The sequence below is a fragment of the Siphateles boraxobius genome, unplaced genomic scaffold (assembly GCF_051911475.1).
Source record: "Siphateles boraxobius isolate OS27281-9 unplaced genomic scaffold, OSU_SipBor_1 54, whole genome shotgun sequence".
Classification (NCBI taxonomy): Eukaryota; Metazoa; Chordata; class Actinopteri; order Cypriniformes; family Leuciscidae; genus Siphateles; species Siphateles boraxobius.
This window is the reverse complement of record NW_027509180.1, coordinates 2,104,326-2,132,296: the sequence shown is the minus strand read 5'-3', so window position 1 is coordinate 2,132,296 and position 27,971 is coordinate 2,104,326. Positions and strand designations below refer to the sequence as shown.

The 27,971-nt window shown below is 40.8% G+C and overlaps 2 protein-coding genes and 1 long non-coding RNA gene across 5 annotated transcripts in view; 1 reads left to right on the top strand and 2 right to left on the bottom strand.

The window, feature by feature from the left end:
* LOC143714421 (uncharacterized) overlaps positions 1-27,971 on the top strand; it is a 318,101-nt gene that overhangs the window by 4,691 nt on the left and 285,439 nt on the right. For 2 of the 3 annotated variants that reach the window (XM_077205595.1, XM_077205594.1), the window contains exon 2: positions 3,446-5,123. The exons of the other annotated variant lie outside the window; for it this stretch is intronic. In XM_077205595.1, coding sequence (XP_077061710.1) covers positions 3,451-5,123 — 1,673 coding nt within the window. In that variant the 5' untranslated portion in view covers positions 3,446-3,450. The remainder of the gene's footprint in view (positions 1-3,445; positions 5,124-27,971) is intronic. 3 annotated transcript variants of the gene reach the window in all.
* The window catches only part of LOC143714435 (uncharacterized), a 280,655-nt gene that overhangs the window by 189,978 nt on the left and 62,706 nt on the right, over positions 1-27,971 (bottom strand). The window lies entirely within an intron of this gene.
* Positions 1-27,971, bottom strand: part of LOC143714499 (uncharacterized) — a 76,570-nt gene that overhangs the window by 34,067 nt on the left and 14,532 nt on the right. The gene's annotated exons all lie outside the window — the stretch shown is intronic.

Below are 27,971 nucleotides of genomic sequence, written 5' to 3'. Positions count from 1 at the left end.
CTGCATGGGAAAGAGACTCTGATATCAAGGAAAGAGTAAAAATTGCAGCAGCATCCTTTAAGGTCAACGCAGAGAAGCAACAGAAACGCAAATGTCCTAAGAGAGAGGGCAGTAGTTGTTATTATTGTGGTAAACATGGACATTGGGGAAAAGAGTGTAGATCTCTGGGGTGGTGATGGCGCAGTGGATAAGACACATGCCTTTGGTGTGAGAGACCCGGGTTCGAATCCACTGTGAGACACCAATGTGTCCATGAGCAAGACACTTAACCCCTAGTTGCTCCAGAGGTGTGCGACCTCTGACATGTATAGCAATTGTAAGTCGCTTTGGATAAAAGCGTCAGCTCAATGAATAAATGTAAATGTAAAAAACAAAAAGAATGTTAGAGAAACTAACAATGTAACTCAGCTTCTGCTCAGCCTGCTGGCTGCTCTGAAGCAGCCCCTCCCCTCGCCATTAAGCCCGTTGGGCAGCTGTTTTAGTTGTTAACCAGTTGGGCTGTGAGTGTTTATTTTCCTCACTAACTTACAACAGAGATAAAAGACTTCTGTTTTTGTTTAATAGAACAAAAGGAAAATGACTATCTCAGCCTTCCTTTGGGGAACACTGGTTAAGTAAACTCACAGCCTTAAATGTTATGCTACAGCATAGGCCCTTTATCAGTAATGGTGTTAGGTCAGACTGTAAATGTAAAATGCCTTCATGCAGTGTCCACACCGGATGAATGAAACAAAATAAACTTCTGTCACCTCCTCCCATTGGGGAAATTGGTTAACTACCCCCACAGCCCCGAACATTGTTCTACAGCGTGCACTAGTCAAGAACCCATCCTCATGTATGATGTCTGCAATGACTGAATTTTTGTTAGAGGATGAAGGAGAAATGACACACGATTGTGTTACGCTTACATGTACACCTATGAGTGAAGTAAAAGAAACTCCCACAGAGAATTCAGAATTTGAGTTGTTTGTTGACGGTTCAGCTCAAGTAATTGAAGGTAAGAGACGAGCAGGTTATGCAGTAACGTCCACCACGGAAGTGTTAGCTTCAGGACGTCTTCCAGATCATTTTTCAGCTCAAGCTGCAGAACTAGTAGCCCTAACAAGAGCATGCACGCTAGCTTCAGGATCAGTTGCTAATATCTACACCGATTCCAGATATGCTTTTGGGGTAATTCATGATTTTGGTGTCATTTGGCAAACCAGGCAGTTTCTAACTTCTGCGGGATCCCCCATTAAGCATGCTGAATTAGTGAAAGATCTAATGTTTTCCATGAAACTTCCAAAGAAATTAGCAGTGATCAAAGTGAAAGCACATCTCACAACTAATACTACGGAAGCTAAAGGTAATGCTCTTGCTGATATGGCAGCTAAACAGGCTTGTTTCTATGCAACTGTACAAGTGTGTTCAGGTAGTGCAGCACAGAAGAAAATGATGCCTCCTGAATCAATAATTGATCTGTACAAAGACATTTCCTCCATTAGTACCAAAGTGACATGGGCCACATCAAGTGATGTTGATTACAGCAGCTGCAGTATTGTGTCAGGGAAGGAAAACCTGGACTCATGTGTCACACTGTAAGGTTGTTCCTGCTCCAACAGGGATAGGATAGGACACGAACCAGTGGGGAGCCGAGGGAAGAACCGTTTGCAACAGTCGTCGGGGGCCAACCCTTCGGTGAAGAATCCCTCATAGGCCTTCCCATCCATTAACCCATCCTCACCTCACTGCGTTCTTTAGATGTCATAATTAAGAAATAGGGAAAGAAGGAACAACATTAGCAGACTCAGAAAAGTTTACAACCCTAGTGTTTGAACAAATACTGCTCTCCTGTATTTTTTTCTCTCTCTTCCTCTCTGCAGATAACACTTGATGGCTGACCCGAGACCCATATGCACCGACCTACTCGTCTGCGTATGAAGACATAACCTCAAGAAACAACTTGACCCACTTCCGAGCCAACTATCACAAAAGGATAAAGAAAAGAGAAAGAAAAAAATACACAACGCAGAGACTCGCATACGAAACCTTCAGTCATCCTTCAACATGATCAAGATTGTCGTACCAGTAACATGACAGACACTCTCGCTTCGCACAAGATAATGATCTTACAGAACAGAGTGGCCTTGGATTCAACACAAGGAGGAGCCTGCACCATCATCAGACCTGAGTGCTGCACCGGGTTAATGGATCCAACAGAGAACTTGAACAAAATCTAACAAGACATTCTTGATATCTTCAGTCATCTGATGTAATTTTGCTGAAATAAGTCTTCATGGTTCGGAAACTTGATTGGTAAACCCTGGCTGTGGATAAAGGAAAAAGCAATTATGTTGTTGTTTGTTCTACTAGCGTACTATCTATGCGTCCACAGTATCAAGTGTTTCATTCAACATATGAATCACGCCTCTCACGAGAAAATCACAGTTCCTACCAGAAAAGACTATTACCCTTAAGAACTTCACGGACCCTAAATTTGCATGTTTGTTTCTGTGTCAGCATGCAATTGCAGAAACGGCAACACAGAAGCATGTGCCTGTAACGATCACAAGTTACAAGAATTGTATTTTGTGAGTTATTTAGAACTCTCAAAGGTGGAAATGTAAGATTACAAATTTATTTAAATGTTTAATTTAGATTTCCAATACAATAGTATTTTATATTGAGAAAGTTTAGAAATGATGAGACCAGGAAATCTCTGCAAACCGTAGGGGTTCCCAGCGGGATATTCCTGACTGTCCCATCTCAGTACGAGAAGGCTAGGCTTTTCCTGTTCTCGTTGTTTACCGGGTGATGAGTCATGCTGAGCAAGTTTGAACACCTGTTATTTTATTACTGAGACCATTTGTCTCATCTCAGTACGAGAAGTCTATGCCTTTCCTGTTCTCATGTCTCAGCTCATTTACATGCTTTGTTCATCACAATGTAATCCCTCCCCCTTGAAATGTATATAAACTACAATGTAAAGACTAGATTAGACTTGACTTTGGTACGAAGCAGACTACAGCAAATAAAGAATCCTGCTTAAATAAGTCTCCTGGTTTTCGCTTCTGAGTTTTTCTACACTGAAGAAGGAAGAAGTTTACAACAACGGCCATTAATAATTAAAACGTTTTAATAGTAAAATGAATATCAATCTAAAAGTTGGTGTCAAAACATGGCAGTATTGTATATTTTAATGTTAATATCATGTTAGATAATTGTGTCATTGATCAAATTAATAGTTCTTGCTAAACAAACATGGCATTTGTGCCTATAATGTTTTAAAAATAATAATTGGAAGATAAATTTACCTCTTTCATGGAAAGTTTAAGGACATAATATTTTATAGCAGTTCTACAATTACACCAGGGCTCACTTTCATATTATTTCACTTTATATTTCTTTCTTTGAATTATTTTGATGTACTGAAAATTAAATGTAATATTTTTTCCTTTCATGTCAGACCTGATGGAAGAGAGCGAGGAGAGAGAAGAACTGAGTGAAGTGAAGGAGGAGAGAGAAGAACTGAGTGAAGTGAAGGAGGAGAGTGAAGAACTGAATGAAGTGAAGGAGGAGAGAGAAGAACTGAGTGAAGTGGAGGAGGAACATCATGTCAAACCTGGAGGAAAACCCTTGAGTCGCTCAAAGACTAAAAAGACATTTTTAAAGAAAAGAAGAGCCAAGAAATCTTTCACCTGCACTCAGTGTGGAAACAGTTTCATAAGCAAATCTAACCTTGAGATTCACATGAGAGTTCACACTGGAGAGAAGCCGTTCACATGTAATCAGTGCGGGAAGAGATTCAGTCGATCAGCAAACCTTAATGTTCACATGAGGATCCACACCGGAGAGAAGCCGTTCACATGTAATCAGTGTGGACAGACATTTCTCTGTGCATCAAACCTGATGAGACACCTTAGTGTTCATACGAAGGAGAAGCCACATTCATGTTCTGTGTGTGGAAAGAGTTTTTCACTGCTGCCTAATTTACTTAGACATGAGAAAATTCACACTGGTGTGAGAGAGTACATGTGCTTTGAGTGTGAGAAGACTTTTACTACAGCGGACAGTTTAAAACAGCACCAGAGAATTCACACTGGAGGAAAACCTTTCAAGTGTTCACACTGTGACAAGAGATTCAGTGAGTCATCATCTCTGAAAAAACATGAGAGGATCCACACTGGAGAACAACCTTACAAGTGTTCACACTGCGACAAGAGATTCAGTGAGTCATCATCTCTGAAATCACATGAGAGGATCCACACTGGAGAAAAACCTTACAAGTGTTCACACTGTGACAAGAGATTCAGTGAGTCATCATCTCTGAAAAAACATGAGAGGATCCACACTGGAGAAAAACCTTACAAGTGTTCACACTGTGACAAGAGATTCAGTGAGTCATCATCTCTGAAAAGACATCAGATGATTCACACGGGAGAAAAACCTTACAAGTGTTCACACTGTGACAAGAGATTCAGTCGCTCAGCAAATCTGAAAAGACATGAGATGATCCACACCGGAGAGAAGCCGCACACGTGTGATCAGTGCGGGAAGAGTTTCTCTATTAAATGTGACCTGAAGATACACATGAGGATTCACACTGGAGAGAAGCCGCATATATGCCATCAGTGTGGAAACAATTTCACCTACAAATGTTCTCTTGATGTTCACATGAGGATGCACACTGGAGAGAAGCCGTTCACATGTGATCAGTGCGGCAAAACATTTCTCTGTGCATCACACCTGAAGACACACCTGACAGTTCATACGAAGGAGAAGCCGCATTCATGTTCTGTGTGTGGAAAGTGTTTTTCACTAATGTCATATTTACATAGACATGAGAAAACTCACACTGGTGTGAGAGAGTACATGTGCTTTGAGTGTGAGAAGACTTTTACTACAGCAAACCATTTAAAACAGCACCAGAGAATTCACACTGGAGAAAAACCTTACAAGTGTTCACACTGTGACAAGAGATTCAGTGACTCATCAACTCTGAAAACACATGAGAGGATTCACAGCAGAGAGAAGCTGCACACGTGTGATCAGTGTGGGAAGAGTTTCTCTATTAAAAGTCACCTGAAGCTACACATGAAGATCCACACAGTGGAGAAACCACTGAAACACAGTCTGAGATCACGGTAAGTAGTTTATTTTCATGTGCTGAGCAACAAAGTCTCTTCTGTGTAAGTTAGCCACATATCAGCCTATAGCCAAATCTCTCCTCTCCACCTATAGCCGGTGTGTGGTGAGCACAGGACACTTTGTTGATTGATTGGTATCTATTAACTCTGTTCAACCAACAGGAATGTGTAATTTGTCAGTTCAGATCAATGCAAAAAAAAACAAATTTGCTCTCTGACAGTAGGTGGCGCTCATGTAAAGCAGAAATATAGCACTATACAGGGCTCTAGACTGTGACTATTTACTCTATTACTATTTACTAATAGCCCTGACTATTTACAGGGCACTAGACTGGTCATATTTTGCAACCTTTTTTTCCTGCCGGTGCGAGAGAGCTGCCATTTCTGCTGCGTACGAGAAACATCACACGGCAAACGAAAGCAGAATGAAATCACGCTACTCGTCTGAGCTGCGCAGCGCAAACAGTTTAACAGCCTGGAGCAATACTAGACAGTGTTTATTCGTGGGCCGATCTCGATCATGCAACGACATTACTACACAGCCCTGGCAGATCCATTGAGAAAGCATTTTAAAGCTTTACAATAAAGTTTAATTAATGTTCCTGACACCAAGTTTAGTCCACAAAAGAAAGTAGTCCAGGAAATATTTGAAAATAAGGATGTACATTTTTCAATATCAAAAACTGAAGCCTGCAGTTGAAATAATCTTTTTTAAATATTTCTTTTATGACTATCAGTGTGCATTGAAACATCTTTATGTGTTTCATTTGCAGGAAGACCTACACTTCAGGTATTTAGGCAGGAACTGGCAGACATTTGACCAGGCGACCCATGGCCTTGGGCCTGGTTTAATGGGAAGCACATTAATGTTCAACAACTTCTGTCCAATAGAAGAAAAAAATTAAAGCACCTAAAAAACCTCTGAGAATGATGAAATGAACTAGTTTGCAGTTTAATGATACATCTTTGCTCTGTATTTTTTGTGATATGTTGCTGTTTTGGAAATGTTTTGTAATAGAATAAAAAAGTAAAGTCATAATTATACTTGAATTGATTATTTTTATTGTAATATTGGACTAATATTAAAAGATTGTTCAATAACAAAATATAGTTTATGAACTGATTATTTAATCAACGTTTGTTGTTTCATTTTGTTCTTATACAAAGAATCTCCACAACAGTCATTGAATGAAAAGACAGTAACAGCAAGGTAAAACAGGGTTCCAACTTCCTATGCATTTTTCATTTCAAAATGCCATACTGTTGTAAGGGTGGATTAGGGTTCAGCCTGTAGGACTGCTGAATAACGAAAACATTTCTGTCTAGACCACTGATGGTATTCTTGATTATCAGTAAGATTGTAGAAAACTGTAAATTTCTTGTCTATTACCACCCACTTCTACCAAAGACGGAAATAAGCGCAGGTACAATAGCTAAATATGTGGGAGCGTTGCTATAGTGTGACGATATTGTATTGCAATAGGTAGCCCTTCAAAATCAATACCAAATCATAACTAGTTTGCACATTATTTGTAATTGAAAGGGTTTAATGACAATATATGGTTATGGTTACACTTAAAATAGTTACAAAATAGATGAGATGATAAAAAACTTACCATTAATTGTACCAAGCATATATGTGAAATGTTGCCTGAGAGGTAGAAAGAGAGGGAGAGTGTAGAGTAAGTGACAGAAAAGAGGAGCCAAAGATGGAGTTCCCCAAGAAAGAGAGCCAGAGAATAAAAAGGGCTAGAGCAACTTTTATTCCTTCCTTGACCATGTGACTGTAACCCAAATGTGAGACGTTCAAACTGACCAATCAGATAATTACATTTTTCCTCATTGTACTAAAGGCGTTACAATTCGTAGACCACCGATGTACACACATTTCGGCCTACAGGCCTTGAGCACTGTGATTACTTCACTTATACCTCTGCCTAATTCTAATACTGTGTTTGACCCCCTTTCGCCTTCAGAACTGCCTTAATTCTACGTGGCATTGATTCAACAAGGTGCTGAAAGCATTCTTTAGAAATGTTGGCCCATATTGATAGGATAGCATCTTGTAGTTGATGGAGATTTGTGGGATGCACATCCAGGGCACGAAGCTCCCGTTCCACCACATCCCAAAGATGCTCTATTGGGTTGAGATCTGGTGACTGTGGGGGCCATTTTAGTACAGTGAACTCATTGTCATGTTCAAGAAACCAATTTGAAATGATTTGAGCTTTGTTACATGGTGCATTATCCTGCTGGAAGTAGCCATCAGAGGATGGGTACATGGTGGCCATAAAGGGATGGACATGGTCAGAAACAATGCTCAGGTAGGCATTTAAACGATGCCCAATTGGCACTAAGGGGCCTAAAGTGTGCCAAGAAAACATCCCCCACACCATTACACCACAACCACCAGCCTGCACAGTGATAACAAGGCATGATGGATCCATGTTCTCATTCTGTTTACGCCAAATTCTGACTCTACCATCTGAATGTCTCAACAGAAATCGAGACTCATCAGACCAGGCAACATTTTTCCAGTCTTCAACTGTCCAATTTTGGTGAGCTCTTGCAAATTGTAGCCTCTTTTTCCTATTTGTAGTGGAGATGAGTGGTACCCGGTGGGGTCTTCTGCTGTTGTAGCCCACCCGCCTCAAGGTTATGCGTGTTATGGCTTCAAAAAAGCTTTGCTGCATACCTCGGTTGTAACGAGTGGTTATTTCAGTCAAAGTTGTTCTTCTATCAGCTTGAATCAGTCGGCCCATTCTCCTCTGACCTCTAGCATCAACAAGGCATTTTCTCCCACAGGACTGCCGCATACTGGATGTTTTTCACTTTTCACGCCATTCTTTGTAAACCCTAGAAATGGTTGTGCGTGAAACTCCCAGTAACTGAGCAGATTGTGAAATACTCAGACCGGCCCGTCTGGCACCAACAACCATGCCACGCTCAAAATGGCTTAAATCACCTTTCTTTCCCATTCTGACGTTCAGGAGATTGTCTTGACCAGGACCAAGCAACTGCCATGTGATTGGTTGATTAGATAATTGCATTAATGAGAAATTGAACAGGTGTTCCTAATAATCCTTTAGGTGAGTGTAGAATGTGTAAAGTATCCAGGCTCAGGTTTGGGGAATGTATAATCAATAATTAATAATTCAAGATTAACCTTTTAATGCTTGCTTTCCAGCCAGCATCTTTGCACTCGGCTGCTAACTTGGCGTACTTCTGGTGCTTCCTTTCGTGGGCTGCTGCCATATTCTCCTCCCAGGGGATGGTTGGCTCGATGAGGAGGGCTCGCTTTGCCACTGTGGACCACATGACTATGTCTGGTCGGAGAGTGATATTCATGATCTCTCTTGGAAAGACCAGCTGTTTCCTAAGGTCTGCCAGCATCTTCCACTCTTTACCAGGGGCGAGCATGCTGCTCTTCTTCTGAGCAGGAAAGAGGTGTATACCGCCAGGCTTTACAAATCCTGTCAGGGCATGCTCTTCTGTTGCCGGTAAATGGTTTGCTGCCACCCTACAGCCCTCCAGGATCTCGGCCAGTTTCGTCAGGATTGCATCATGGCGCCACCTGAAGCGTCCCTGGGTCAGTGCCACTCTGCATCCTGACAAAGTGTGTCGGAGGCTTGCCTTGGCGCTCCCGCACAGATGACTGCCCACTTCATCACCATACCACAGTGTGAGGTTCCTAGGGCATGGGAGGGTGTCGTAGGTTGCCCTCAACAGGAAACTGAGCCTGGATTGAGGCGTCCTCCAGATATCCGCCCAGGTAATACGCCTGTTGATGGTAGGATCCCATCTCGTCCAGGCTCCTTGCGGGCCCTGGGATATTTCCTTCAGATGGAAGCGCTCGTTCTCCAGTCTGGTGATAACTCAGTCAGCTGTAACTCTATATAATGCAGATGAGGAGCTGTAACTATATAATGAAGAGGAGGAGCTGTAACTATATATAATGAAAAGACAGACGGACAGAAACAGAAATGTCTGATAAGTGTGATCTGTGTCTGCTGGGACTGATCATCCTCTCTTCACTTCTCACAGGTAAAGAAATCTGTATTTTCTCTAAACACATTTAGTGGAATTTGTCTGGAAAGAGTTCATTTGAACATGCTCAGTTTATTCTTGCACACATTCACGTTGTGATCTCAGAGTTGTGTATTGATACACACAGATCATACTGTATTATTGTGTAATGTGTAATGTTGCTGTTGGTGCATGAACAGTATCTGCAAAGTTACTGCGCTGAAAGTTCAACTTAAGCAGAGATATCGTCTTTTAAAAATCAGGAAGTTTAATGCCTACAAAACGACAAGAATGGGACTACAATGAGATACTCCTGGGTTTTATACGTTACTAACCCATAATCAACCCTCCCTCCGGAATATGCAAAAAAGGGGGCATGGCCATATTTCTGCTGCTTTGTGGAAGAGGAAGAGATATAGTAGAGAGCAGTAGCCATGCCGTCAAAGTGTATTATTTTCACCCAGATGTCAGGTCTTCTGTGTTCGGGCTTCCTACAGACGCTGTAGTTCCTCCACAATGGCTACAATTTATGTTTGATTATGTTCCTAAAAAATTACAATCGTAATTTAGCTCTCTGTGCTGCGCATTTTACGGAAGACAGTTTCCAGAATCTCCACGAATTCAATGCCGGATAAAACAAACTGTTACTAAAGCATGAAGCAGTTCCAACTTTAAAACCAGAGGCAGCAGTTGTTGGGCCACAACCTGTAAGTAAGACTTAATCATTTTAAATGTATTTGCATGTATAATTTCAGACGTAATGTTTTAGTTTTATCAAGGACGTAAACAAATGCGAGCGCTGGCTTTAGTAGCCACTTAGTTATGCTATTCCGTGTGTCTATGACAAACGCGTACAAACATTTTGGACCTGAATTTGTAATTATGTACTAATTTTGTAGATGTATTTTCCATGTATACTTTATGATGTAATTTTTCGATTTGATCAAGAACGTAAACCAATGCCAACGCTGTTTGTTTATAGTAGCCAGTTAACGGTAGTTCGATACTATTTTGTGTGTGTAAGACAAACGTGCACAACTAATGAAAACGATACACTGAGTAAACTAAGTTTTGGGAATAGATAATTATATTGATAAAACAATAACTTTAAAAAACGGTATTACTCTGTCATTTATTCAGTTATATTAAATGTTTAATCAGGATAAAACCGTATCTCAAAAGCAGCAGTAGCATTTTCAAGTAACAGCTTATCGAAATTCTTATATAATAATAGTAGAATAGAAAAGAATAGAATAGAATAATAATAATAAAAAAAATGTCCCATTCATAAACGTTTTGTAAGAGCCGTGGGGAGGTTCTGCTTGACTCTCTTCATTGCCTCTTTCTGGGTCTGATACTGGCTCAAACTGATACGGCAGTAGGCCGTATCAGTCAAAAAACTTCTGCTTTTTATGATGGTATGTTTTCACTTATTAATATACAGGTCCTTCTAAAAAAATTAGCATATTGTGATAAAGTTTAATTTTTATCATTACATTATGGAAAATAATGAACTTTCATATATTTTAGATTCATTGCACACCAACTGAAATATTTCAGGTCTTTTATTGTTTTAATACTGATGATTTTGGCATACAGCTCATGAAAACTCAAAATTCCCATCTCAAAAAATTAGCATATTTCATCCGACCAATAAAAGAAGTGTTTTTAATACAACAAAAAAAAAGTCAACCTTCAAATAATTATGTTCAGTTATGAACTCAATACTTGGTTGGGAATCCTTTTGCAGAAATGACTGCTTCAATGCGGCGTAGCATGGAGGCAATCATGGAGGCACTGCTGAGGTGTTATGGAGGCCCAGGATGCTTCGATAGCGGCCTTAAGCTCATCCAGAGTGTTGGGTCTTGCGTCTCTCAACTTTCTCTTCACAATATCCCACAGATTCTCTATGGGGTTCAGGTCAGGAGAGTTGGTAGGCCAATTGAGCACAGTAATACCATGGTCAGTAAACCATTTACCAGTGGTTTTGGCACTGTGAGCAGGTGCCAGGTCGTGCTGAAAAATGAAATCTTCATCTCCATAAAGCTTTTCAGCAGATGGAAGCATGAAGTACTCCAAAATCTCCTGATAGCTAGCTGCATTGACCCTGCCCTTGATAAAACACAGTGCACCAACACCAGCAGCTGACTGTGGGTACTTGACACTGGACTTCAGGCATTTTGGCATTTCTTCCTCCCCAGTCTTCCTCCAGACTCTGGCACCTTGATTTCCGAATGACATGCAAAATTTGCTTTCATCCGAAAAACCTACTTTGGACCACTGAGCAACAGTCCAGTGCTGCTTCTCTGTAGCCCAGGTCAGGCGCTTCTGCCGCTGTTTCTGGTTCAAAAGTGGCTTGACCTGGGGAATGCGGCACCTGTAGCCCATTTCCTGCACACGCCTGTGCACGGTGGCTCTGGATGTTTCTACTCCAGACTCAGTCCACTGCTTCCGCAGGTCCCCCAAGGTCTGGAATCAGTCCTTCTCCACAATCTTCCTCAGGGTCTGGTCACCTCTTCTCGTTGTGCAGCGTTTTTTGCCACACTTTTTCCTTCCCAGAGACTTCCCACTGAGGTGCCTTGATACAGCACTCTGGGAACAGCCTATTTTTTCAGAAATTTCTTTCTGTGTCTTACCCTCTTGCTTGAGTGTGTCAATGAGCAGTCAGGTCGGCCGTCTTACGCCCGTTTCACACATACTCCGTTTGCAGTGCGTATGCGGTGCGTATTTTTTTCCGTACCCATGTTAACAGGTTAGAGCTTTCACACTGCACGCGGATGCAGTCCATGGATCCGTTCCATTTGCGGTGCGTATACAGCAGTGCAGCGCTCGTTTCCGCACCGAGTCTATTTTTGCTGTGCTGCAAACGCTGAATTAAAGGGACAACGCACGGTTCGTGATCAAAATGAACACAGATTGACCTGAAAATGTAGTAATTTCACCATAAATGCATTTAATTCAATAAAATGTAGTAATCTCACCATAAATGTATTTAATTAAATACTACTTTTCATCTTTTTACTTTAAGACCGGGGTTTTAAGCAAGGAAAACTACAATTTACCTTAACAAGGACATAAAGAACGACATTCGTGGAGGTGGAGAAACAAGTTCTTTGTGACATGCAAGATTTATTGTATTAAAATTTAAATGCAAAAGAAAAGGCATGAGAGTCGGCTGTTTTTGTCAATTTTAAGTTTTAATTTAAAACGTTTGCGATTTTAATATAAGTAGGCTACATGGTTAAATATTTCACCACTTGCTTGAGCAACTTAATATACAGTATATAGAAGTAATGCATGGAATTATAGGCCTATGTTGTTTAAATTGTGTTTAAACGTGCATACGTCCATTCAAGTTTGTATACAAAGAGAATCGCAATGCTGACAAATTTTTTTTTTATAAGTTGCTGCACTTCTGGATTTGAAATAAAAATAGTGAGTAGCCTATGTGTTTGTGGTACAGCCGCGGATCAGTTACGCACTGCACTGCAAACGCAGCATATGTGAAAGCACTATAGCGTGTGCTGCTCCTGTACCGCATACGCACCGCAACACGCACCGCATATGCACTGCACACGGAGAATGTGTGAAACGGGCGTTACCCATGATTGCGGTTTTGAGTAATGAAACAGGCTGGGAGTTTTTAAAAGCCTCAGGAATATTTTGCAGGTGTTTAGAGTTAATTAGTTGATTCAGATGATTAGGTTAATAGCTCGTTTAGAGACCCTTTTCATGATATGCTAATTTTTTGAGACAGGAATTTTGGGTTTTCATGAGCTGTATGCCAAAATCATCAGTATTAAAACAATAAAAGACCTGAAATATTTCAGTTGGTGTGCAATGAATCTAAAATATATGAAAGTTTAATTTTTATCATTACATTATGGAAAATAATGAACTTTATCAGAATATGCTAATTTTTTTAGAAGGACCTGTATATATCATACTGATCACTGAGATATGCTGTGTTTCAGGAACCAGTGGAGTGGATTATGCTGATGTGTTCATCAGTTCTGGTGAAAATGTCTCTCTGTCCTGTAATAATGCTCTTCCTGACTGCAAATCAACTACATGGATCTAGTAATTGCACAGGAAGATGTTACCACCTGCTGGGCATTGCTGCCTGTCGCACCTCCTCCAGTGCCCATGGGTCAGCTGTAGGGTCATCAGCCAGAAACCACCGTTCACCGACGAATCGCTCCTTTAATTCTGGAACGTCTCCTGGTGGCGGAGCAGTGACAGGGACGTCTCCCTGTCACCCCCTGCAGCTGATAGCTGTTTTCCCTGCTGCTGTTATCTGGGGTTAGATGTTCTTCCCCCAACACCCATCTTTCCTCCTCAGCCAGAGCCAAAAGCTACCTTTCTCTGCCTCCTCTGCCAGATCCTTTGTTGCCTTCCTTAGCCTCCCTCCGGTCACTCCTGCTTCCCTCAAGAGGCGTATGGTTGACACCCCAAGGAAACCTCGGCATCCGACCTCCACTGGGTGGATGGTCGTCTTCCAGCCAGCCTCCCGGCACTCGGCACCGAGCTCTGAGTACTTGGCCTTCTTTCATTCGAAGGCGGCCTCGATCCCCTCCTCCAGTGGTACAGTGAGCTCGATGAGGTGCGTCGATCTCGCCATGGTTGACCACACCACTATGTCTGGCCGGAGAGATGTGGTGGTTATCTCCGTGGTGAACCGGAGCTGCCTATCCAGGTCAACCCTCATGTCCCACTCCTGGTTGGGGGAGAAGGGCCTTGCTGTTTCTCTTGATCTGGTGCTTCTCCTTACCCCTCTTTCCGACACAAAGATGGTGGGGTCCTCTGCTGATGGTGGTTGTTTGCTACCCTGTCGACACTCCTCAAGTACTTCGGCTAGCTTTCTCAGGACCTGATCGTGGCGCCATCTGTAGCGACCCTGTGAGAGAGCGATCTTACAGCCTGCCAAGATGTGCTGGAGACTTGCATTGGGAGCATTGCAGAGTATGCAGGATTCTTCATTTCCAAACCACTGGTGGAGGTTCCGAGGGCAGGGAAGTGTGTCGTAGGTTGACCGAATAAGGAAACTAAGTCTTGCCTGTGGGATCTTCCACACGTCTGACCAACTGATGTTCCGGTTCATGATTCCCTCCCATGTTGTCCAGCTTCCTTGTCGACCCTGCGCCACAGCCTTGATTTTGTAGCGATCTTCCTCCATCCTCGTGACCTCTGCTACCACCATCTCCTTCCTTTGCTTGCGATTGGCCTTGGACCAAAAGCGTGACGTCTCTCCCCATCCTAGACCTGCTCTTCCTACCTGAACTCTGCCCATGATCTCCCGGTGTTGTAGCCGACCGACAGCTTGATCGACCTCGGTTTGGGCATTCCACTTGCGGCCAGTAGGAACCTTGGCATTTGCGTTCTTTACTGACTCGTCTGTGGACTCCCTCAGCTCGAGAACCAACCTGGTCTTTTCTTGCATGTAGCCCAACTGTATGGACTGCAGTGGGGGAAGCCTCTTGCCAGTTGGGAGTTTGATCCCCCCAACCATTTGCCTTGCCCCGATGAGGATTATCTCAAAGGCTGCTACGAACAGTATTGGAGAAATAGTACACCCCATCGCGATTCCTACTTCGACCCGCTGCCATCCGGTGGTGAAGTCCTGGAGGGAAAAACACATCTGCAAGTTGCTAAAGTACTGAGCTACCAGGCTCTTGACGCAGGTGGGCATGTGGAAGAATTCCATGGCATAGTTAACAGCTTCAGCTTCAATTACTTTAGGGATAAAGAATAAAAACACAGACATGAGAAACTGAGTCTGGAGTCTGACTGCTCTCTGAACATCAAGAACGTCACAGAAGAAGATTATGGATTATACACCTGCCAACAATATGTGAATGACAGACAACAAGGAACTGATGCACATGTTGAGCTGCATGTTCTTCATGTTAAGTTTATGATTATGTGGCCAATTTAAAAAGGGCAGATTCTCCCCTTAAATTTGGATGATGATTGAAGAGTCTGTGATTTGAGTCTTGTGTTCAGTTTCAGTGTCTTCTTCATCATCCTCATCTTCATCCTCACAGACTGAGATCAGTCCAGGCCGCTCTGTGACTCTCTCCTGTCAGTTGTATTCATATGATGAAGTCTCCTGTGATTATTGGGTTCGTTCTGAGGGATTTGAGCTGTTGTGGGTGAATCAGGCTGGTGTTGATCTGAAGACAGACTCCAGATATCAGATATTATCATCATCAGATCAAGATCACTGTATCATCACTCTGACTACAACACTCCAGAATGAAGATAACAACAAAGAGTCAAGACAGTTACGACAGTCACTGTGTCAGATTACGCGATTTTGACTCCTAAAATCTTGTCGTGTCGTGGACAAGAAACATGTCAGGCTACACGTTGCTTCCTGACCAGTCATCGCGTGCCGTCTTTAACGACGCGCGTGATGTCATCGAGAAGGCGAAACTAGTAGCAGGTGACTTCCGGAAACGAACGTAAACAAACAATGGATGAAGCGGTGAGTGTTGTATTGGCTGTCCTGTGTTCAGAAAAACCTAAAAAAAGAAAGAAAACCCGACAATGGACACGTTCCTGGATTGCTGGAAGAGGACAGTATGGGCTGTCAATCCTCCAAAGAGAACTTGAGGTAAAATATTGTTTTCTTATATATTTTTACTTTTAGCCAGTAGTAGGCTACTAGCAATAATGTTGCTAGCTTGCCACAACGATAACATATTACAAAAACAGACTGTTAAAACTGTTAGTAGTTCACCAATGTAATTAAATACTTCTAATGTTCAGAAGTAAACATTTTTCGTTATGCAGTCACATGGGGTAATTTAGCCTTTAATAAAAAATGTTAGTTCAATGGTTTAATGCCTTTGATTGATTCATAACACCATCATCTATAGGCTTAATCTCAATTATAAAAATTGCAATACCATTATAAAAGAAATGAGTCCCTATATGGACCTTGTAACCGCTCAGTCTAATACTGACGCGGCTACTGAGGTGGTTTAGCCCAGGAATACCCTGGCTGACGCGCTGTACCATTGTTATTCTATTACCATACCGTCTCGTTTTAAGAGTCTCCAGACTTTGTTGTGTTGATGATTATTCAGTTTATTTGTTTGACCGTGCAGAGGTAAATGTCCATTTATCCAGTTTCAACGGTAAACCATATCCATATACATATACACCTACAATAGAATGTAAACAATACGTTTCAGCGCCAATGCGCCACAGCGGTCAAAAACCCTTTGCCCTTCCGGGACAAAACCCCCCCTGTTGGCAGTTTGGATCCTTCCTTTATACCTTTGACCCCAGGTGATATTAGAGTGACACCCACTGTACAAACAAGGAACAACACCCAATATCAAACTGCACAAATGCCACATTTGGCTCCTACAGACCTCTATTGGAAATGTGTGGTCATTGCACTTTCTTTCTTTAATTATAATTTCTAAAGTTTTTCCACAAAATGCAGATGGCAGTATTCTTTCCCTAACACAGAGCAATGTCCAAAAGCTATTTAGATTTAATTAATATCATAATTTAAGTGAATTTTTCTTTAAAGAAATCATTTTTCATGAGCCCATTTATGGCCTAGGTATGTAATTGTGCAGTAAATAGGTAAAAAACTTCAAAGTTTCCACGAAAACACAGCATAAATGTATAGTTGAAGTAAATTTAAAAAATGATATATAGTTTTCCATATAAAAAAATTATATTTCCTTATGCAATCGCTCTCTTTAAAAGTTTGGGGTCAGTCTGACCCCAAACATCTTAAGCGTTATCCTTTTTTAACTGAAGGGAAGGAGGGTTTTTTTTCACTCTCAATAATAATATTTTGCGTTGTAAACTATACTAGTATACAAAATTTAAACTATGCTATCGACCAACTCTAATCTAAGCTAATAAATTATTACAAAAACTAACATCATCATAAAGCTGCTTTGAAATTATGTGTATTGTGAAAAGCACATACATTTTAATTGGGGGTGATTATTTTTCATCTTTGTAAACCAAACCATGTTTTTTTCCTATTTACACTGTAGGACAGTGACAGGAAGGGTTTTCGTGATCTGCTTAGGATGGATGTGGAGGATTTCAGCTACTTGCTTGGCAAAGTCACACCATGTATCCAAAGAAGGGACACACAACTGAGAATAGCAATCAGTGCAAGAATGAGGCTGTCACTTACGCTACGATTCCTTGCTACTGGTAAAAAGTCCATTTAAAAAAAATCATATGACCTTGGTTTCACAGAAAAAATGTAAGCTAGTCCCAGACTAAATGCAAGTTTGAGCTGTTTAAACTGAAAGCAATAGCCTATGCATTTAAAATATGACTTAAATATGTCAGTGACATTGTTTTGTCTCAAGATAAACACCAGTAATGTTTTTAAGGCAAGTTTATAAAAGCTACTCAAATGCCCTAATTCATTTAATGCCTAATCTTTGCTTAATTAGCCATTTCTGTAAAACCAAGCCATGGTGTATTATACACATGCTCCTTTCCACAGGAGAGACGTTTAGATCTCTGACCTTCCAGTACCGGATCGGCCATAGTACCATCAGTGAGATGGTAATGGAGACTTGTCAAGCCTTGTATGGAGTCTTAAAGGATGATCATTTAAAGGTAAGTCATTTGATGTAAATAAAAGACAGATGTACATTTCACAACAGTGGGTGGACACACAAAGAGAAGCCTTTACTGGAGAAGTCCCAAAACCCAAGTGTTTTACCCAGAGAGTCATAACCAGAGTAGATCATGGATAATTTTCTAAATTATAATTAGTGGACTTTAGAAAAAATACTTTAAAAAAAAAGTACATTAGAACCTCTGTAAAAAATGAGAGAACATTACATGTATTAATTATATATGGTGTTTCTTCTTTCAGACTCCTACAACGGAGGCAGAGTGGAGAGAGGTGGCAATGGGATTTGAAAACAAATGGCAATTTCCTAATTGCTTAGGAGCCATAGATGGAAAGCACATCTACATCCAGCCACCTGCAAACTCTGGAAGTACTTACCACAACTACAAGTCCAGATTTTCTGTTGTACTCATGGCAGTAGTCGACGCAGATTACAGATTTATTTATGCAAATGTTGGCGTACAAGGAAGAGTGTCAGATGGAGGAATATTTGGCCAGTCAGACCTCCGAGCTGCCATGGACAGAGATCTGCTGAATGTCCCACCCCCAGAGCCACTACCAGGGAGTAACATATCTTTGCCCTATGCATTTGTTGGTGATGAAGCTTTCCCTCTCCGAATCGACCTGATGAAGCCATACCCCTTCCGAAATCTGGACCATGGGCAGCGAATATTCAACTACAGGCTATCAAGGGCAAGGCGTACAGTTGAAAACGCATTTGGAATTTTGGCCAATAGACTCCGTGTTTTTCTTTCCAACATTGCACTGGAGCCTGAGAAAGTGACAACAGTTACACTAGCTGCACTCTGTGTGCACAACTTCCTGAGGAAAAAGGCGTCAGATGTGTACCTGCCTTCAGCCTTTGCAGATGTAGAAGATGACAATCACAACATGGTTCCTGGAGCTTGGAGAAGGGATGGAGAACTCCCCTCTGTGGCAGCAAGCAGTGCACGGAATGCCACAACCGCCGCCAAAAATCAGAGAGACAATTTAAAGGCATATTTTCTTTCACCTGCTGGATCTGTTTCCTGGCAGGAAAATATGATTTAAACACCAACTGGTTAAATCTTTTCATATTGACCATTTTTGCAAGACGATACACGATACAAGATAGAAAACTCACTCAGAAAGACTTCCTGTTTTTTTTTTTTTACACTATACAAATTAGTACAATATACAACCAACAGAAAGGAGGAAACCTTTAGTAAAATGTGAAGGGATAGTTCACCCAAATAATTTATTCTGTCATTAATTACTCACCCTCATGTCGTTCCAAAGCTGTAAAACCTTCATTCATCTTCGGAACACAAATTAAGATTCTTTTAAATATCTTCATTTGTGTTCCGAAGATGAACGAAGGGCTTGTGGGTTTGAAACGACATGAGGGTGAGTAATCAATGACAGATTTTTTTAAAAAAAAATTATTAGTAGAATGTGTAATGGTTAAAGAAGGTAATATGATTTGTGTTTTAAAAATGCACAAGATACATTTTCTTTAGTAAAATTTTTTATTGAAATCAAATAACACTTTTCTTGACTCATTTCATAAGTCGTAAGTTTTGAACAAAGGGAAAATGATTAGCAAACATTAACCCTTTTAAAATGTGCAAATATTGCAAAACAGCTTAAACATAAACAGAATTCAAAGTGCCAACAACAAACAGCATTTAAGTCACAATGTGACTGTAGTCTAGAGCCATCACACACAAAAAAAGGGATCAATACTTGAACTTACACCCCATTTATTTCCTGGTCATATGCCACTTCTACTGCCCTGAGGTAGCTCACTGGAGGTGTTACAGAGGGTACATGAATGGATGTGTTCTGGTAGGGTTGGTTCAAATTTGTGTGTCCCTGCCAAGGTGTTTGGGGACGTAAAGGTCGCTGGGGGTCAGGATGTAATGCTAATCTGGCCTCATTTTCATGTGCATCATATAACATCATAAGGATGTTGCGACGGAGTCTCATCTTGGTCAGTGGGTCTTTAATTAGCTTAATCTCAGTAACTACCTGTTTGCCAAATGTTTGATCAACATCCGTACCGGCATTTACCAGTGTTTCAGATACAGTTTTTAAAATGGTTACTTTCTCCATTTCAAGTTCATCTATTGATTTGTCTCGTAACTTTTGTTTGGGTTTGTTATGTGCTCTTTCAGGAACCTGACGATGCTGGTGGGATGATGAGGCTTCAGTGAGGTTTGTGGAGTTGATGGTCCAGATGTGTGGTGGGAGGTGGAGGTGGAGGTGGATGACTCGAACACATCCTCCTCTGTCTCCTGATCTTCTCCACCCTCATCTGTGATGCTGTGTTCCAACTACGATAAAACAGTTGTATGAAATATCAGGCATAACAAGTAATGGCACAATACATGTTTGGAAGCATACTATAGAAAGCTCACAAATGTATTTAAAAGTTGGAAAGTACTGTAACAACCTTTACCCCAAACTTACATTCAGTGTAGACTGAGACACGCGTTGTACAACAAAAGGCTGTAGAAACTGCAGGTTTTTTAAAATCCACTTCTGTCTGGAAGTTAATTCTTTGTCGCCGCTGCCACTCGGTTTTGAACGGAGTACTTTCCCATACTGTGTTCGGAGGAAAGCAGCTTTTGTTTGGACCTCACCGGCTGTAGGTAAGAAATAAGATTACAAAATGTAAAATCTAGTCTCTGTAATTGTCAATCACACTCACCCACTCACTCACTCACTCTCGCGCGCACACACACACACACACACACACACACACACACACACACGCATGCACTCACTCATTACACATACATACATCTCACACACACACACTCAAACTCACTCACTCTCGTTCATTCACACGTACGTGGCCTAAGTACGCGCACGTGCACACACACACACACTCGCTCACGCACTCACTCATACACATACATGCATCACAAACACTCAAACTCACTCACTGTCGTTCACTCACACATACATGGCCTACGCGCACGCACACGCACACACACACACACACACACACACACACTCGCTCAAGCACTCACTCACACACTCACTCACACACATACATACATTATCACACAAACAATTTTCTCTATAGCGAAGGAAAATTTTATGAATGATTAGCTAGCTTAATGCTAATTTCAGTAGCTACTACTCACTGGGTTGCTGAAGTGTTTCCGCTATCGTTCGCCAGCATTTTTCTTTTTGTATCCTGTCATGGTACTCCCTCGATGACACATCATATAGGCAGGAGTACTGTTGCCACAGCTCCACGAACCTTTCCTCCATGTCATAACTCCACCTAGCACCATCGTCTCTCTTTCGTTTTGCCATTTTTGAAAGTTGTGTATGGAAAAGCTTCTGTGCTCCTATTGGTCAACCTCATGTATGTGACGGAACCCGTCGTGGACGACCGTTAAAAAAATTAAACATGCTAGTCTTTTTGTCGTGATGTCGTGAAGCATCGCAGACGCGACGTAGGTTGTCGCCCACTGTGACACTATACGAGATGATACGATCGAATCTTGCGTCCCGACGCCCGTTGTCGTTTACGAATCCCCACGACACCCTACGTCAAATGGATCGTGCCAAAATCGGGCTAAAATCGTGTAATCTGAACCAGGCATTAGCCGAGCAGTGAAGGAAAGAAGAAATTCGATCTCTGATTGGCTACAGCAGTCATATGACATCACAGGTGCCCTGATAGGCTATAAAACAACATCAGCTCTTTTGTCTTCAGAAAGCTGTTATCTGTCTGTGTGTGTGGATTTAACCTGCATGCTGTGTTTTTAAGGAAAAGTGTCACACAGTTTAAAAGTGCTGGCTAATGCTAATCGTAAATTCTCTAAGATTATTATTCACGTCTGCACTAAGGATGTTCGACTTCGCTAGTCGGAGATCACTAAAATTAACATTAAAGAGGTGTGTGAGCTTGCAAGTACGATGTCAGGCACTGTAATTTGCTCTGGCCCCCTTCCTGTTCGCAGGAGTGATGAGATAGTTAGCAGACTGTCCTCACTCAATGGCTGGCTGTCGAAGTGGTGTCCGCAAAATAATATAGAATTCATAGACAATTGGAAAAAATTTTGGGGCAGACCTGACCTGTTGAAAAGAGATGGTATTCATCCCTCCTGGGATGGTGCTGCTCTTCTCATTAGTAATATGGCATATAGTCTTAGAGCCCAAACATGACAATCTGGGGCTCAGGTCAGGAAGCAGACAAACTGGCTAAACAGACCGTCTGCTAGCGGCCTCGCGTGGTTTTATTTGTTTTAAAGCTTACACTTGAGTAGGCAAACTGATTTTTATGTAATTTATGTAATAAATAAAACTTTATTGTAAAGTGTTACCAATTAGTTATACACCGATTCAGACGTCTCGTGAGCTCAGTGTTGGAAAGATCAGTTGTTTAAACCATTCATTAAAACGAATCGGTTCAAATGAGTCATTACTTCGCGAATTGGACGTGTCATTATCGGACGTGTGCGCGTTGTGCGATTATCCTGGCGGTTAGGACATCCCACAAGATTTGTGTCATCACAGAAAACATTTCATCACTGGATAGTTTTTTTTCCGTTTATTTAAAGTGTGGTTTATGTCAGCTGAATGTGAGGAACGCTTTTCAGAGAAGATAAGGCAACGTATTTTAGCACAATTCACACCCAGCGGTAATTGAGGAAAAATAATCTCTGAATGCTCCACATGAAACTTTAGTGTGACCTTACCATCGTGTCAACATTTGATTCATTCATTGCTATAGGAGAGGAAGATTTGTCTAAACACGTTAAATCATCTAAATCGACAAGATGTATGTTAGACCCCATACCGACTAAGCTATTGAAAGAGATGCTTCCAGAGGTCAACGTTCCTCTTCTTAATATCATTAATTCATCTTTGACACTAGGATACGTACCAAAAACTTTTCAGCTGGCTCTTATTAAACCTCTTATTAAAAAAACACAACTCGATACTAAAGAATTAGTAAATTACAGGCCGATCTCAAATCTACCTTTTCTGTCAAAGATACTTGAAAAGGCAGTATCCTCACAACTATGTTCCTTTTTAGAAAGAAATGATATCTGCGAGGATTTTTAGTCAGGATTTAGACCGCACCATAGCACTGAGACAGCTCTCATTAGTCACAAATGATTTGCTCTTATCATCCGATCGTGGCTGTATCTCTCTATTAGTGTTACTCAATCTTAGTGCTGCATTTGATACCAATGACCACAATATTCTTTTACATAGACTTGAAAATTATGTTGGCATTAGTGGAATTGCATTAGCATGGTTCAAATCATATTTATCTGACCGCTATCAGTTTGTAGCAGTAAATGAAGAGATGTCTTATCGATCACAAGTTCAGTATGGCGTACCACAAGGCTCAGTACTAGGACCGTTACTGTTCACTCTGTACACGCTACCCTTAGGAGATATCATTAGGAAGCATGGCATTAGTTTTCACTGTTATGCTGATGATACCCAGCTCTATATTTCTTCGCGCCCCGACGAAACGCACCAATTCACAAAATTAACGGAATGCATAGCTGATATAAAAACTTGGATGACTAGTAATTTCCTATTACTTAACTCTGAAAAAACAGAGATTCTAATTATTGGCCAAAAAACGTCCTCACTTAATAACCTAAAATACTGTCTAACACTTGATGGCTGCTCTGTCAAGTCTTCGTCGTCAGTTAGGAACCTGGGTGTGCTCTTTGATACCAATCTTTCATTTGAAAGTCACGTTTCTAGCATCTGTAAAACTGCATTCTTCCATCTTAAAAATATATCTAAAATACGACATATGCTTTCAATGAAAAATGCGGAACAGTTAGTTCATGCGTTCATGACATCAAGGCTAGATTATTGTAATGCTCTACTGGGTGGTTGCCCTTGTTGTAAACCTTGTTCTTCTTAAGTGTAGAAAAACCCAGAAGCGAAGACCAGGAGACTTGGGATATCTTTCAATGCAGAAGTTACTCTTTATTGAAGACTTTGCTGTTGCGATGCTGTAGTCACCACGTCCAAAATCTTACCCAAGTATAACTCAATATCTAAAAACACAGTGTTTTATCCTTCCAAAGGGGGAGGGAGTTACAATTAAAATAATTAAAAAGCAAAAGTAGTATACATTTATAACGTCACAATCAGTAAGTCATCCTAGCAAGCGTTAGCTAACTACTGTGACATTATTAGTATGCTGTAACGGCATAACGTGTGGTTAGCTCCACAGGTCTATGAGCGAGCCAGACGCTCAATGTGCTAGCTGTGCAGCTGCAAATGCGTTTTACAAATAAGCTGCAGTAAATCGAGGAAAAGGAGTTTCCCCACTGCGTATAGCTATGCAATATGAAGTGAGGGTTCGAAAGGGAACTAACAAAACCTTGTCAAACTGTCAAAATCCATCAACATTGCGTGCATGAGCTACTTTCTGACATTCTAACTGAAGTGTGAGAATATCAAAATACATGATAGAAACATTTTGTCAAACCACTTACAAGTGTTATGTTGACAACACTATTAAAACAATTACTTTTTATTACAACTGTACATGAATAAATAGGCCATTTGGCCCTGGAATAATGGGGTATTCTATTTGTCCATTCTATTGGCTCTGTTCTATTTTGAAGACTTGTGCTGGCTGCACAAGTCTAATTTAAGGTTCTCACAAATAAATAGTATGGGTATATTATACATTTTCTGAGTCATCAGAGTGCCTTGAGTATTGAAGTTGTTGAGTTTTGTGTCCCTGGTGTTCTTTCATGTCACAGGGATAAAAGAAAGCATACAGTTTAGGCGGAAATTGTGAAAAAATGTGTGTTATTTCTGGTTTAAAGAAGTCATGTGACCTCTGTGTTTGTCACAGGGCCGGAGTGGGACTAGTTTTCAGCCCTGGAGTTTCATACCTTAGACCGGCCCACTTTAGTTCTCGACCGACTATATTAAAATAATGTAATTAAACCCTCAGTATATAAGTCTGCAATAGTGCACTGTTCTGTACAGCCTTGTAATTCATTGTATTTTTCAAAAATATAATTGTCTATTCAGTGCAATAGCCGTACATAAATACAAAGGTCCCAACAGTGATCTGGGTTCGGGGGCATATTATTTTTCCACTGTCATTGGCAAAGAACATGTATATCTGTGTTAAATAGGAATCCATTGTAATAAAGTTATTCTCCTTCTGGGCACAGTATGCAATAGGCTATTGCTCTTCTTGCTCTCCTCTCTCATCTCCTTCTCTCATTCTTCTTCTCTCAGTCTCTTTATCTTGAGGTTACCTGTAAATCTCCCCTTCCCGAAGCTGAGCTTTGATTGATACAGTCTTTGCAAACTGATTATTTATTTCGGTCGTTTATAACTTCTATCGTAAAACAGCTGTTTAGTTTAGTTCCACTTGCTAATCTCTTGAAGCGTCGCGTTGGGGCTCGCGCTTCTGTTAACATAAATCCCGCTTGCTTTGATCGGTCATCTCAAACATTTTGCCATTGCCGACGAGAGGTGTTGAGTAGCTACTGAAGCAGCTCAGATTATGAGGTCGGTTATCGCCGCGATATGCGAATCATTGCAGCACCAAATTAGAGTATTAGGCAATTATTTCACAAAGTTCATTATACACTCAGAAAAATGACCGAGGTCCGGACCTCGGAGACCACAATGGTGGGTAGGCCTACGGCCCTGAGGCTATTTGGCCGCTTGAGTTTCTAGAGATGTTTTATTATTCTGGCCTTTTCATCTCTAACAACTGACTTTTTTTTTGTGGGGCTGCGAGAAAATTATAATAAAAAAATAGTGGTGCTGCGCTGAGACTGGAGCATTCAACCCAGTGCCATGACAACACCGGCCATCCTGGCCAATAAAACAGACCGGCCCACCGGGAATTCTCCCGGTGCTCCCGATTAGCCAATCCGGGCCTGGTTTGTCAGACAGACTCAGTACTGGGCTTAAATGAAAGCCTAAATGGAATCCCCTTTCCAACGATACCAAGCACCATATTATAGAATATTGACAATATCCATAGCATGAGCCAAAACCAGATATACACCAGATTTCAAAAACAGTATTTATTTTAGGGGGTTAGTAACTTCATGAGCTGAAAATAGTGATTTCGCTACCACCCCTGCACTGCTATCGCGATTTTTCTAGTACTAGGTGTGTATACCTTGCCAAAAATCACTATGAGACTTTGTCCCCCCAGATGATACCGATGGACCAAATTTGGGGCCGTGGCTCATGGACTATACTATGGAAGTCAATGGGGACCAGCAATATTCTTCAAATATTAGTAACCAAACATTGAAAGAGGCTCATGCATGTTTGAAACAACATGAGGGTGAGTAAATGAAGACAGAATTTAAAATTTTGGGTGAACTATACCTTTAAGATAGGACGTTTCTGTAATTTGGCCCCTGTGAAGCAAGCTTATGTTGTTTAACAGATATTCATTACAATTGCATTGATCAAGAACCACATCTGTACACTTTTCCCCAATCAAATGTTAACTTTTAATATTAGAAAACTTGGTAAATGGTTTTACAGATAAAATCCTACTTGTTTTCCTGTAGCTCAAACAGTAGAATGTTGGCGCTTGCAACATTAAGGTCATGGGTTCGATTCCCAGGGAAACTGATAAGAATGTAAATGTGTACATTGAAATGCAATGTAAGTCGCTTTGGATAAAAGCATCTGCCAAATATGTAAATGTACTAATGTGCAAAAGGGGGCAATCTTGGTAAAAATATTTTTTCATAAAAATGCAATCTAACTATTTTCTTAGAAAACGACGGCTACACAAGAAAATGGAAAAAAATAAAATAATAAGAGGATATTTAATTGTGGTATCAGTAAAATACTCCTGCTGGCAGGAAAGCCAAATCAAGTTCTTATACCTGTCCTGACCTGACCGCAAGCTCTCATTCTAATCCTGAAAGTCTTAAATACCATATTTAAATATTTTTAAGTAATGTTGTATTGCCTATGAATTTGAAATCTTCTGTTAAATCCCTCACACTGGAACCTATTATGAATGACTTGCATATCTCAAATCGAACTGATAAGATTGAAATATTTATGGACAATCTTTTAGTTGACCAACTCCAGAAAGACCACGCCAGAGAACTTCAAAAGGCCAAGAAAAATGAGAAGAGGACGAAGGCAGGCGATGCCACATCTCCCGCAGAATGAACTGATTCGACAAAGCAAACAGATGATAAGAATCCTTCGTCGAATGGAGAAAAGTAACAAGCAATTATTATGCATTGTAAAAGGGTTTATTTTAGAATGCCAGTGTAAAAATGTTGAGAATGAAATGTCAACGTTGCAAAGGAAGCTTGCAACATTATAAGCATGATTCACGCTTGCTTTTCCAACTGAATTGTTTGTGGTTTCCTCTGATCTCCCTATACATGCGGAAAGGTTCAGCAGGTGTTGGGCTGACAGGCCTGTTTCTCTGACCATTTAACATCTAGGGTGAAGGCAAGAGGGGGATGTGTTTTTAACACCTGCAGGTTAAAGAACGGTTAAACATATTTTAAGCTTTTTAGACGTCGGAGGCAGAGAGGATGTAAATGTGCTTAGTGCAAGACAGCTTCAACTATGGACAGTTTTGAAAGCCAGTTAGTTTGCCTGATAAGGGATTGCTTTTCTGCATGACGAGCTTCAAACTCTCAAGACGACCCCGACCAAACTCAAACACTATAAAAGGTTTTGTTTCCTGTTGCTCGGGGCCGCATTTCGAGGTGAAGACCTATACGCTTTTCTGTTATTTTTCTTTTTGAATTTATTGACTTTGTATCATTCTGAAATTTTTTAGTAAAACGAAACCATATTTTTGGTGATTCGAAAAACGTTCAAAACAAGTCTCAGAGTGATTTTCCCTAGAAGTATCTTAACTTTTTGGTAGTTTAGCTATTTATATTAAAGGTGTCATGAACTGGCTTTTTAAAAAAAAATTATATTGTTGTCTGAGGTCAACTTATGACGTTCGCTTGGTTTTTACATTCAAAAACATCAAAATGAATAAGTAATAGGCTATTTTCTACCCTAGTTTTGAGCCTAGCTCAAAAACGCTCGGTTTTTATGGGCGTCTCGCATTGAAGACTTGGAAGTAAACGCCCACTGCTGTGAGTGGATAACAGTTTTGCATAATAATGAGTTTCAATTCACTCGTCAGTGCACGTGGGGAAAATTGTTTTGAAAACTTCCAATGTTGT